This window comes from Haliotis asinina, chromosome 10, assembly GCF_037392515.1.
Source record: "Haliotis asinina isolate JCU_RB_2024 chromosome 10, JCU_Hal_asi_v2, whole genome shotgun sequence".
NCBI lineage: Eukaryota > Metazoa > Mollusca > Gastropoda > Lepetellida > Haliotidae > Haliotis > Haliotis asinina.
Window position 1 is genome coordinate 48,592,105 of NC_090289.1, and position 12,451 is coordinate 48,604,555.

General features: G+C 38.5%; 1 protein-coding gene across 4 annotated transcripts; it reads right to left on the minus strand.

Annotated features, from left to right (window-relative positions):
- Positions 1–474: 474 nt before the first annotated feature.
- On the minus strand, positions 475–11,940 carry LOC137254682 (3-hydroxyisobutyryl-CoA hydrolase, mitochondrial-like). 4 transcript variants are annotated; one of them, XM_067792535.1, is made up of 14 exons: positions 11,859–11,917; positions 11,568–11,597; positions 10,938–10,959; positions 10,463–10,499; positions 9,703–9,837; positions 7,891–7,975; positions 7,162–7,242; positions 6,710–6,762; positions 5,941–6,019; positions 5,443–5,588; positions 4,448–4,534; positions 3,477–3,629; positions 3,003–3,141; positions 492–2,192 (listed from the first exon to the last, which is right to left on the minus strand). In XM_067792535.1, exons 3-14 carry the CDS (start codon positions 10,946–10,948, stop codon positions 2,074–2,076), a joined length of 1,125 nt encoding a protein of 374 aa, XP_067648636.1. In that variant the 5' UTR covers positions 10,949–10,959; positions 11,568–11,597; positions 11,859–11,917; the 3' UTR covers positions 492–2,073. The 4 variants fall into 4 exon arrangements, with proteins under 4 accessions (XP_067648633.1, XP_067648636.1, XP_067648635.1 ...); XM_067792532.1 differs by lacking the exon at positions 11,568–11,597 and having other exon boundaries at positions 475–2,192; positions 11,859–11,940; XM_067792534.1 differs by lacking the exon at positions 11,568–11,597 and having other exon boundaries at positions 11,866–11,933.
- Positions 11,941–12,451: the final 511 nt, after the last annotated feature.

Below are 12,451 nucleotides of genomic sequence, written 5' to 3' on the forward strand. Positions count from 1 at the left end.
GTTATATGGGTGCGATATGATTATTACCCAAAACATTACTTTCATTTTACAGGTGAATATTCTGTCACCTCTTGTAACTAAATCAAAATCTTGAATTATTTGTCTTTAAAATTCAGATAGTAATGACAGGGTATTGTAGGAGGGAAACATACAGACTTCAGTGAGTTAGTTTAGTTTTACACTGCACTGAGCAATATTCCAGCTATATAGCAGCAGACTGTAAATAATACAGTCTGGACCAGACAATCCAGTGATCAACAACATAAGTATCAATCTGCGCAAATGGGAACTGTTGACATGAGTCCAAGTCAGCAAGCCTGATCGCCGATCCCCTTACTCACTTCTTATAACAAGCATAATCGCCATTTATGGCAAGCATGGGTTGCTGAAGGCCTATTCTACCTTGCACCTTCCTGGGTCTATATAGACTTGAAACACTGAGCAGATTCTGATATTTACAACCAGCAAGAAAATACTAGAGAATCTGCATAAACTGGTTCTTGAACAATACCCATTTATTGTCTACATTTTTAACATCATGTTATGCAGCTTTTATTCCTGGAATTTCATGTCAGTTATATGGTGGCAGTCTGCAAATAATCAAGTTTAGACCAGAACATTTAGTGATCAACAGCATGAGCATTGATGTATGTAACTGGAAACTAATAACACGTGTCAACCAAGTCAGCAAGCCTGACCAACGGATCCCGTTAGTCGCCTCTTATGCCAAGTACGAATTACTGAAAATCGATTTTAACGCAGATCTTCACACATTATGTGAGGTATAGAACCTAATTACTTGGCGGGACAAGCAAACATTTTGTAATCACTAGGTTACCTCACCACCCCAATATAAAGTGTTATGTAACGAATCATATCTGAGTGAGTGAGTGAGTTTAGTTTTACGTCGCACTTAGCAATATTCCAGCTATATGGCGACGGTCTGTAAATAATCGAGTCTGGACCAGACAATCCAGTGATCAACAACATGAGCATCGATCTGCGCAATAGGGAACTGATGACATGTGTCAACCAAGTCAGCTAGTCTGACCACCCGATCCCCTTAGTCGCCTCTTACCACAAGCATAGTCACCTTTTATGGCAAGCATGGGTTGCTGAAGGCCTATTCTACCCGGGACCTTCACCGGTCCGAATCATATCTACTGCAATATGCAGAATACAGGAGTTGAAAATCAATCTACTGCATCCCGAAACTGATATTAGAATACAGTACTGTTCGGTCATATTGTTACACCACCAATATTTATTTATGAGTAGAATGTCATTCAAACTAAACATGTTCCATGAATGTACACAACTATCTATTAAAATCTGAAACATCTCTGTATATGTGAATGCTTGTTAATTTAGGTAACAATTGTTCAAAAATATTTTGTATAACACCCATGATTACACACATCATGAAAAACAAGCTCATTGCAACAAACACTCTAAATGCCCAACATAACATTCACAATCCTGGTCTAATTTCACCAATTCAGTGCCTCATATGCAGGGATTTATCCTCTTAATTTTCAGGTGTCCTGGGCTTCAAAGTGTAGGTCCCAAACACTTAAATATTATTACTAATACTCTGCTATAACATTGTTGCTGTTCAGTTACTGTTATTGTATGGTATTTCCTGATCATCACCGTTACTAGTATTCAACTGCAAATGATATCATAAACGGGCTAGTAGCAGACTCAGTAATAACTTATTGTTACCTGTGGACACGCTTGTCTATTTCATTGTGTCCGTTGTCAGTTTTTATGACATAAGTTCTGTAACATCTCATTCCTGAAAGACTATTCAAAGCAGGGTTGAAACGGTTAGTAATTAAAGGTACTTGTCCAAAACTACTCTCAAGTACTTTTGTACTTGTGCCTAGTACCTGAGTACCCAAGTAACCATTTCATCCCTAATTCAAAGCACAAAGCACACAAGGACAGGTGACATCCCTGCAGGCGTATTCTCTTTCCAGAATGTGATTCCATTCCATACTTCCTGTTTTATCACATGTTCTATAAATAAATCACTCTTCCTTCCTGGGTTGTTTCCACCTAAGACAACAATCATAGAACCAGCTCTCTCTCTGGAGGAAGAGGTGAGAAGTACCAGTCCACTTTCTCCTGACTCACTTCCTGGATGCTTGCAGGGTTCCACACTGGACTGTTGTCCTTGTCAACCAAAACTGAGCAAGGAAGAGAAAGAAGGATCATCATGGTATATTGGCACTGCATTTGAGTGAGTGATTTTGGTTAAACACTGCTTTCATCGTATTTGTCATATCTGGGTGTTAGCAATATACCAGCAATATCACTTTGGGGACACCTGAAATGATTTTCAAACATCGTGCCCATGTGGGGAATCAAATATGGGTTTTCGTCATGATGAGTGATCACATATTAGCCACCAGGCTGTTCTAGGACTTAGATCCATGATCACAGGATTCTGACACAGCTCTGTACAAAAACTCTGTGTAGAAATTACAGCATATTGGACTTTCAATGAGGAAGGGTATCACTTTAGCTTCATCCAGTTGTCTTTAACTTCGGGTTCCTTAAAGACTGACAAAACAAAACAGTGCACATGGAACATCTGATTTAATGTATGTTTGTACAAATACACCAAAAAATCCATTAGCCTAAAACAACAAATTGTTTCTGACCCTAAAACCCAGATCCAGACAATACTTGCTCCAAAGATGAGTACTGAGGACAAAAGTACCTGCTTCAAGTCACTCATTGAAGTCACTATCCTCCGAACAATATCAGTGTAACATCTACGCAAGACAAGGAATATGACAACACTACTCACTCAGATTAGATCATAGAAGTCCAAGTTCTCAAGACAACAGAATTTTTAACATGTACACAAGACAAGCATATCGGACCAACATTATCTGCTCAGACTGCCCTGTTGAAGTTTGTGTCCTAAAGACCACACCAGGTATTAACCATGTCTACATAACATCCAAGACTATGTGCAATGTGTACTCTACCTGCTCGGACTCCCTCATAAAAGTCCTTGTCCTCCAGACAGCGCTGTGACAATCTATACTCCATATTTAGCACCTGCTGCAGCGTCATTGCTGCCCCTTCCCGCAGCTGACGTAAAGTTATCGTCATGGACGTTGGAGACTGAAAGAATATAGAAGCATTAAACTACTTTCCGACTGTCAGGATATCTGGTCTAAACAGGTACCTAGCTGCCTTGGACTGTTGATATTTCCTTTTAGAACAGGAAGTCAGCAGCATGGGACACTCGCTAAAGGCAATTACTAGATGGAGTGGTTTGGTTTAGATTTGGTTGATAAGTTGTGTGGATTTTCGCTCACAATACAGTTCACTAGATTAATACTGTATGCTCTAGACATGATCACTGACATGCGGTCCTCAAACATCTTGAACTTTTCTCTGGGATATTCCAGTTTATAAACAAATAGAGCATTCCACAAACACAGACTTCGTCATACCATCTTCTTGAGAACACTGAGCTGCTTCACAGCCCATTCAGATCCATCCTTCTCAAGATTGAGGAATATGTTTTCTAAGGTGTTGGCTGCAAACAGTGCGTTGATGCTGTTCAGGTGAGGTTTCAATACGAAGGACCTTTGTGGATCAGAGCTCTGTAAGGAGACAAATGTGACAATCTAATAATAACAAATAACTCTATGCAGTGATGAGGCCACAGACTCTTTATACAGAGTATTACATATCACAATATTGCAGAGACACAGGAAGAGCATGTAAAATCACAGATATAGCTGACAATGGAGGCAATGACTGTCAGTGGCAAAAACCAACATTGTAAGTGATGATGGAGATAGAAACTTATTCCAACACTTAAGTTCAAGAAATGTGTACTTTCTAAGATTAGTTATAGTCTTATTATGAGATAACTGCAGCTGCTTAAACGTATCAAGAGATGGAAATTCCCAAAATAATTTGGGGTTAGATGTTTTCTGAGATCATCGCAGGATGGACATTCTAAGGTGAAGTGAAAGTCAGTTTCTATCGCAGAAATAACACAAAAAGGATATGGTCGTTGATGTCTTAATAGTTCTAATCTACAGCCATATTCAGTCATGATACTCTTGTTGGTGCACCTGAGAAAGTACAACTCTAAACCTGAAGTATCTTCAATCAACTTATAATGTACCAATATTTACATAATCACACCATATCTGTTTATAAATATCAATCTTTGTTTAAGAAATGAAGAAATATCTAATGATCACAATCACAATATCAGACCTAATGACATAAAGCATGCAAAGATGTGCATCCCTTAATTAAACATTGCTGAATTTAACCTATCAGTTGAAACTTAAGCCACTTGACCATTCAACTATAACTTGTCAGTATTTGTAAAACTGTATGGACATTTCTTATCCATTTTGCAATCTTCACATCCCAAAATCTTACGAAGTCATAATGTACCCACCTGTTTATGAAACTGGTCAAGAACCCGTGCAATGTCCGATTTCTGGGGTGTCTGGAGTTCCATCAGGGCATTTTCTAAATCAGGGAGCTGAACATAAAATGTACACATTATATCTACAGAGTCAATAACATGGTCACAATACACATGCACAGCTCATCTCAACGTTTCACATATCTTACCACAAGCTGAGATGAATATTGAATCCAACAATGCAGTTTAAGTCTCTAGTTACTGTGATTTTCCAGATCTGCATGCAACACATTTTTTACTATGGAAGCAGTGCAGAATCATAGCAGACATTTCTTGGGATTATCACATTTTTTCCCCATATGTCTGTAGTGTATTTGACCCAAAAGTCACACTGTTTGTTACGAAGGTGGAATGGAGAGAAAGGGACAGCTTGGTTTTCGAGAAGCACATGCACAAGTGCCGACAAAGTTTATAATTCATTAACCTGTGCAGTGCTGTCTCCATGCTTTCTTGGACACCTGGCTGTCCCTTTCTCTGCACTCCCCCCTTGTAACAGTGAAATGTGTCAATACTTTTATGATAGTTTGTTAAACAACTTTTCTATTTTTTAGGACAAAAATTCTGCATAAACCTCACAGTGTGGGTACAATGTTTTAATTATGATCAGCTTTTCATTGAGTATTTTATGTCATTTAGTTTTCGAGTTAGTATCCAATTCATCAGTCCACTTTTGAGCCAAACTGACTTTAAACAGAATTCTAGGAGCCAAGATTAACTCAATACTGCATCAGAGATAGTTGTACACCATGGAGAGAAGCATTCAGAATTCACTGTATTCATATGAACTGACTTAAGCACCATGCTGAAAACCTAAAAACTGACATGTACATTCTGCAGAAATCCAAATGTACACACCAGATCTCCTGTTTAATACCTCCCAAAAGAATAACTGAAGTCAATTCTTAATAAACACCATCTGGAGTGTATGATTAGGGAGAGTTAGGGAGTTTCTCAGCCCAGAATACCTGCTCTGAGTTGACGAAATGTGTGGCTATTCCTGCCGCTTGGACATCCTGACCCTTTAGCCGGAATCCTGTCAGTGCCAGGAATGTACCAATCTCTCCTTGGAGACGCGGCAGGAAGTGGCCTCCACCCACATCTGGGAATAATCCTGGATAGCAGAAGAAGGACGTCATGACATCACAGAACATCACAGACATTCAGACCAAGGGAGTGAGTAAAATGGCTGGCACCACTTCATTCTCAATAACACAATCACTTCATCCAAAAAGATATGGTTCATGGTTTTGGTGTTGGCAAATCAAACATCACAATCACAAACCGGTGACTCGAACCTGAAGGTGGAGGAACAAGACAGGGTCAATATTACAAAGGAAGACAACTGTGGTATGTCCAAATCTGCACTACAAACTGATCTTTTTACATATTTGAATGGATTCCATAGATCAATGGGTTTAGCATAACATGGTTTGAAGTGAGATTCGTATTCTGCGTTCTCTCACCTATAGCAGTCTCTGGCATGGCAAACAATGTCCTCTCCGTGGCTACTCGGAACATTCCGTGGACAGACAGACCAACACCCTGCAACAGTGCACACAGTCATGACACAACAGCTGGGTGACAAACTCATTTTAACAATCTTAATTGAAATATTTTACACATGTAACACCAGTGTTGGAGTTAAAACACTCCCTCCGACCTGTTGCCTGCCCATGCGCACAGACACACAGTAGATGGGCAGGCAGCGTACAAGCACATACCATTCTCTGGAAACTAATCCACAGATATTAATTTTAAATCACATGATAAAAACCATGAAAAACAACCTTTTGCCGAAGTCCACTAATTCCAAACCATTTAAGTAGACGCACTCTGCTGATCCTTGATCAAACAAACTAATGGTTGATAAAAAGAGTAACTATGGTTCGTATTATAAAATGGTAAATCAGATATGTAATTTTAATCACAACTGTGTAGATCAATACTCATGATCTCAATCACTGCACTGCTTGTCCAGATTCGGTTACTAACAGATCTATGTCATACAGCAGGAAAACTGCAGAATGCAGCATAAAACTAAACTCATTCACTCACCTATTATACTTATGCAAGTATAAATAACAAAGGACAAGCAAGCAAGAACTAAATCAGACAGCATACCCACTAATCAGACTTTATAAGCACGTGTTACATATTTTGCCCTGGTCTCTGCACAATAGGAAGATTCATTCACAGCTCTCACGCGGAACTTCACAAACCATGAGTACTCACCCCACCCATAGTGATACCATCAATCACTGCAATGTACGGCAACTTGTAGTTACCTGAAAGAACACAATGTCTCGTTACAGCATGTTTACCGAGACGTCTCACAGCACCCAGCACAGACCTGAGATGTCCCACTTCACCCAATATCGACCCAATACCTCTCACCATCTACATAGACTTGTCCTCATGCCCTATTCCAGATATACAACAGCAAGTTACTAATGTTAGGATCCAAGTCACCAGTGATGCAGGTCCCACTCTACACCCAATATCACAAGCTCTGATGCTGTGACACGAAGGATCATAATCAGTATGACATGCAGTATCAAAGCAATCATAAAAGCATTTTCTTAATGAAATACGAAACAGACAATAACAAAAAACGAATATTCCACACACAGATTAAATTATCTGTGACTAAACCAAGTCATATATTGATTGCAAACAACACTTGCCAATTTTATTGTTCAATATGTATTCTTCAAAGAAAAAGTCCCTCGAGAGACGATCTCCACTCGTCCCTGCTTCAGTGACGGCTGAAATGAAAACCACATGTACATGAGACATGATCAGCTAGTCAGGAAATCTTTTGCTAGACTGCCAAGGATACAAAATCAACCCCAAACAACAATTGGTCTGACTAATGGTGACCAACATCCAGCTCACACCATTCACGAAAGGAAACCTTACTTCAGACATCAAAAATGCTTATGTATATCATACATGGATTGTATGCAGACATCCCTCACTATTTTCCCACCTGCCTAGCATGATAACTCTTGTATGTACCCACATCACCCCCTCCACGTATCTATGCGTATCTTACAATCCCACCACACACTAAATCTCCACAAACCACCTCACCTACCCAGCACACATCCTTTGAACAGACGGACACAGCTCCTGATCAAAAGCAATACTTTGCATATGTGTTCTGCAGGCATAAATTCTGATCTACTTTATCTTAAAAAGTACCCTCAAACTGCCACATATAAAAAACAATAAATTTTGAAATGATTCAGGATTGTAATAAACCTTTCACAAGCAAAAAGATTTGGACTATTTATAGAATAATTTATACACGAATTTTTACAAAACCTACAGCAAACACTGCATCTACCAAGCACATCAACCCTTACTCTCCTCCCCAGCACATCAGGCCCTCCACACTCCACTTCACCTACCCCTCACATCACCCCCAGCACAGAAGGCCTTGTCTCCTGTTCCTTTCATGATTACCATGGAGACAGCAGGATCTGATTCCCAGCTCTAAATGGAAAATAGTAAAGAAATCAGGGACAGCATATAACATATAATTTTTCATTTAGACCTTTAAAAACATTGATCCTAGAGATGTAACATATTCAATGAAAGCCATGTTTACTCAAGTTCCCAAGAATGCTGATGGTTAAATGAAGAACAAAGCTTTAATTCATACAATTCATCATAACATTGTATGATTATGAGGCAGTGATAAATTCATTTGGTAAAATATGTTCCTAAAGTACTACAAGGAGCTGATAACAGAATCGTGTGTCTGAAAGAGTATTGGAGGACTTTCTACTAGCGTATACAGTCAGGCCGCGTTAATCCGAACACTTCTGTTTTTCATCAAAAACGTTCGGATAGTGAAACATACGGACTACTGAAACGAACTTTTATGAACACAACTACAGTAGGGTTACTTCCCTTTGACATGGCAATACAAAAACATACGAACGTATACAAGTTGGCTGAACGTGCGATGTGGTGTTTAGGGGCAAGAAATCAACTTTCACGTTGGTCAGTTTGACATTGGCATACTTGTGACTGACAGCATTGTTACGAAGTAAGATCACGTGTCAACGACGTGATTGCATCTGTCTGTCAAATGATCATAGCCAATCACAAAACATATCCGATGTCCGAAATTGTGCTCTTGCCGATAGACTGTCCGAATTCTTGACCAAAATGTTTACACATAAGATCAATATTGGCTATAGGGTTTTCTCTTTTTTTTTGTGCTGCAGTAATTTCACATCTTTTACGCCTAGGGGCGGGACTTGCCATTATGACTGACAAGCGTCAGGTGATCTCATTTTGACACGATCAGTGTTTTATACAGGAAGCAAGCATGACAGGTATTACTCCAACTATCCAAAAGTGAGACCTACTAATTGATCAAAATCACAAACTAACGACATCTTCAACTCGCAAGTGTCACTTAACAATTACCACTGAATGGGGCTCATGGTGTGAAGGGATTATCCCAACCTTTTTGATGTACCGCCGGATTAATGAAGCAAAACTATGTGTAATTAGCTAATCTGTTACCGCTGATTAACGTTCGGATACGGAGAGTGAAGCACCGGATTACTGAATCAACAGTTAATGAGTTTACATAGTAAACAAGATTGGTTACAGCTAGCTATTGTTCGGATATCGCGGGAATCGGATTGTCGGGGTCCGGACTAACGCGGCCTGACTGTACTTGCATCTATGAAGGGAGTCAACTTTTGCCCCAAACCCCTCCACATTACATCTCCAGTTAAAATGTGGCAGCATTGTGTGTGATGATAATTATTCTTTGATTCTCTGCTCAGCTAGATTACTATTGCAAAGACATGAATTTTACCATAGCTGCAATAGTCACTGCAATAGTTTTGCAATAGTCACTGCCCTTGTAATATATTACCTATGAATTTGTACTGCCACTCTAATTTTTAATGCCATAGTGATTCCTTTGAAATGATCTGGATTGGTTTGTGAATATTCTCATGATTTTAATACAATCATCAATTACATCACATTTATTGGTTCTTCTTTTCTGTTTCACACAAAGTTCTTTTCCAGGTTAACTTTTTAGTTTCAACTTGGGTATCAACATGTAAAGTATTAGAGGGTTATTAATCACATAATGTGTTAATGTGTAGATTTATATTCTTCCATTTAATAAAATCATAAAATCAGGATGTGTTTAGTGATGAAAACTGTGACATTCACCAGCACACACTCACCTTCATCTGGGAGTAGATCTTCCTCACCATGGACAAGTTCAGTGAGTTAAGGGCTTTAGGCCGATTTAAAATAACCACACGTTTATCTCCAACACTCTCAAATAGCACCTCATCAGTAGCACTTGAAAACATTTTCTGTAAGAAAATAGCATTATATTTACTTTGTCCTTCATTGCTTCAAATTCCTTTTCTTTTGTGATACATGTTTGTTCTGTGTCTGAAAAAGGATATTCTTGTACATATACTAGCATATAAATTATAACTGGCAGTTCAGTCAAAAATAACACTGAACACTTACAGTAAATAACGCTACTTCATTGTGAGTAATTAAGTGTGAAAAACGTATTGTTATTATAATCATAAGAATGACCTCATATCATGAACAAAGCATTCCTCTTTTGTGTGTCGATCACATAAATTTTATGTCTCAACAACAAAACTTCATTCTAAATCATATTTTTATTTGACACAATAACACATTGTATATGGAATGTTTACCTTCTGAGTCAAATACAGATTCTAGTACTTTTTGTTGGGTTAACATTCAAATCCACACTCTCAAAAGTTCTACACCTATTCTCCAGAACAAACAGTCAGCCATCTAACCTGAAACACACTCACCTCCATAATCTCTCATATTTATGGGTGAGACTGCATACATAGTTTATCAATTACCAGTGGTGGCTGTCTGTGGAACCAACTCCAAACAGAAGGAAAATGCCTGAGATATCGTTATCAAAAATATTCATCAAATACTTACCACGTGATTTAATATCACACGTAGTCGCCGTACAGATCTGAAAAAGTGAAAGACATGATCAAGATATTCAGGATTTCACACAAGAAATCACATACAACGTATACAATCTTAACAGTGTATCGTTGCAGTGTGACTGAGTGTGTTTCTTGTAGTATTTATGTGTGTACATGCACACGTGTCTGAGCATGTTGTGCACCAGATGCATAATGGTTCACAGTGACTTCGAATATTATGCCCTCATATATGAAAGCAAGTAACTGATACAATAAACAATAATCCACACTTTGTGATTATGCTGACACGGGATTACGCCAAGTCTCCTGGCATGACCATCGCTACGGAACAAAGTAAAATTTGGAACACCTATCATCCATTACCTCCAGCAGTGTTTGTCTACTAAGGACGTGTCAGTATTGTGTGCTTTACTGTTTGACTGTCAAGGTGAAGAAGGAACAGTTAACACTGAAACACTTACCCTCTGAACATGACTGGTGTTTCTGAAACACATAAAATCACAGAATAATCAGCCTTTAACCAAGACTATTGACAGAGTTATACAGCACTACATCTCAATATATGGCTTACTGTGTAACATCGCTTCACAACCCTAATATTACAATACATCGTATGTCATAAAATGGGAGAAAATACACGTCAATAATTATGGAACCTGTTCAACGTTTTTAATGATTTCATTGGACATGTATTTCCCTTTAGGGAAACAGTGTCATTACGACTATAGGTTTCTGCCTTACAGAATCAGATCTTTGATCAATATATTTTATGAGCAAGTGGTTCAAGGTTACTTCAGTCAAAGGTCACTTTCGAATATTGTGTAGTATTTTAGTGTGACATTTTATGACAATATCGCCATAATTTGTCTTTTTGCGTCCTTCAACCTTCAAATGCAAGTTTGATCGGCATCTATTTATAATATTATTACTATTTATAATCGGGAAACAGAATACAAAATATATTGCAGAATTCGTGAAAATTTTATATCGATATGATCAAGTCTACTAATACTGTTTGCGTTCGTCGGTCACGAAAACAGGTGACATTATTCACGAGTTGAATGCGTGTTCATCATCTGAGTTACTCTCACCACTTTTTCTTCAAATGAAATCCTGTGGGCCTGAAAAATACGACCAGCTAATGTTGGAATATTATAGCTATATAGTACACGAATCATCTGCGAATACTTGACTGGCAGTTGCACATCTTCATGCAGGCACTGAGACAGGCAAATTCACTAACAGACCGTGTACCTGGAATATAGTTAAAATGCTGTTGTCTACAGCTAATGACAACACCATATTTCCTAGCAATGAAAGTGATTTAACATTTCCAAGAACATATTTAGCATCAAAGCCCTTCTAATTAAACGGTAGCATACAATTTACATCAAAAGTCTACCAGTATGACCCGCGCCGGCAAAGAGAACTCTTCTCTGCTGGAGGACAGTATACTACAAAGACTCGGTTATCCATACCCTTTCACAACTGGTTATCAAAACCTTCTTCTCCCATCAGCTGAATGTTTTGATGTGTGCGTTTTTAAAGAATGAAAAACGTTACTAAAAGCATATACACCCGGCAGACTATTTCTACATCAGTACATGCATTTTACTTCTATTGCCAGTTTACAATAAATCATTTGTGAACACATAGGCCTCCAAATGAATTGAAGCGGACCTAATATCATATCGCCCTACGGTTACTGTAAGTATTGTATATCCGACACAGACTAATACTTTAATTTGTCTTGGTCTGTTTTGCACAGACAGTAACAGCGTAAGACAGAGCACATGCTCCAAGCATAATGTACATCGCCTGATATGATACAGTAAATCTCTTTTCATATACATGAAGGGTGAGTATGGTGTTGTTCCGCTTTTACAGAAGATCCAACTTTTCATTTCTGAAAGTATGTTAATCGGTTTCTCCCAGACACCGTTCTGGGATTCTCAGACAAGCAACGGCATCTTTG

Coding starts and splice junctions, on each gene's coding strand:
- LOC137254682 (XM_067792532.1), bottom strand. Junction 5,589..5,940: donor CATGCCAGAGACTGCTATAG/GTGAGAGAACGC, acceptor TCTGCTATCCAG/GATTATTCCCAGATGTGGGT. Junction 3,142..3,476: donor TCAGTGTTCTCAAGAAGATG/GTATGACGAAGT, acceptor ATATTCTTTCAG/TCTCCAACGTCCATGACGAT.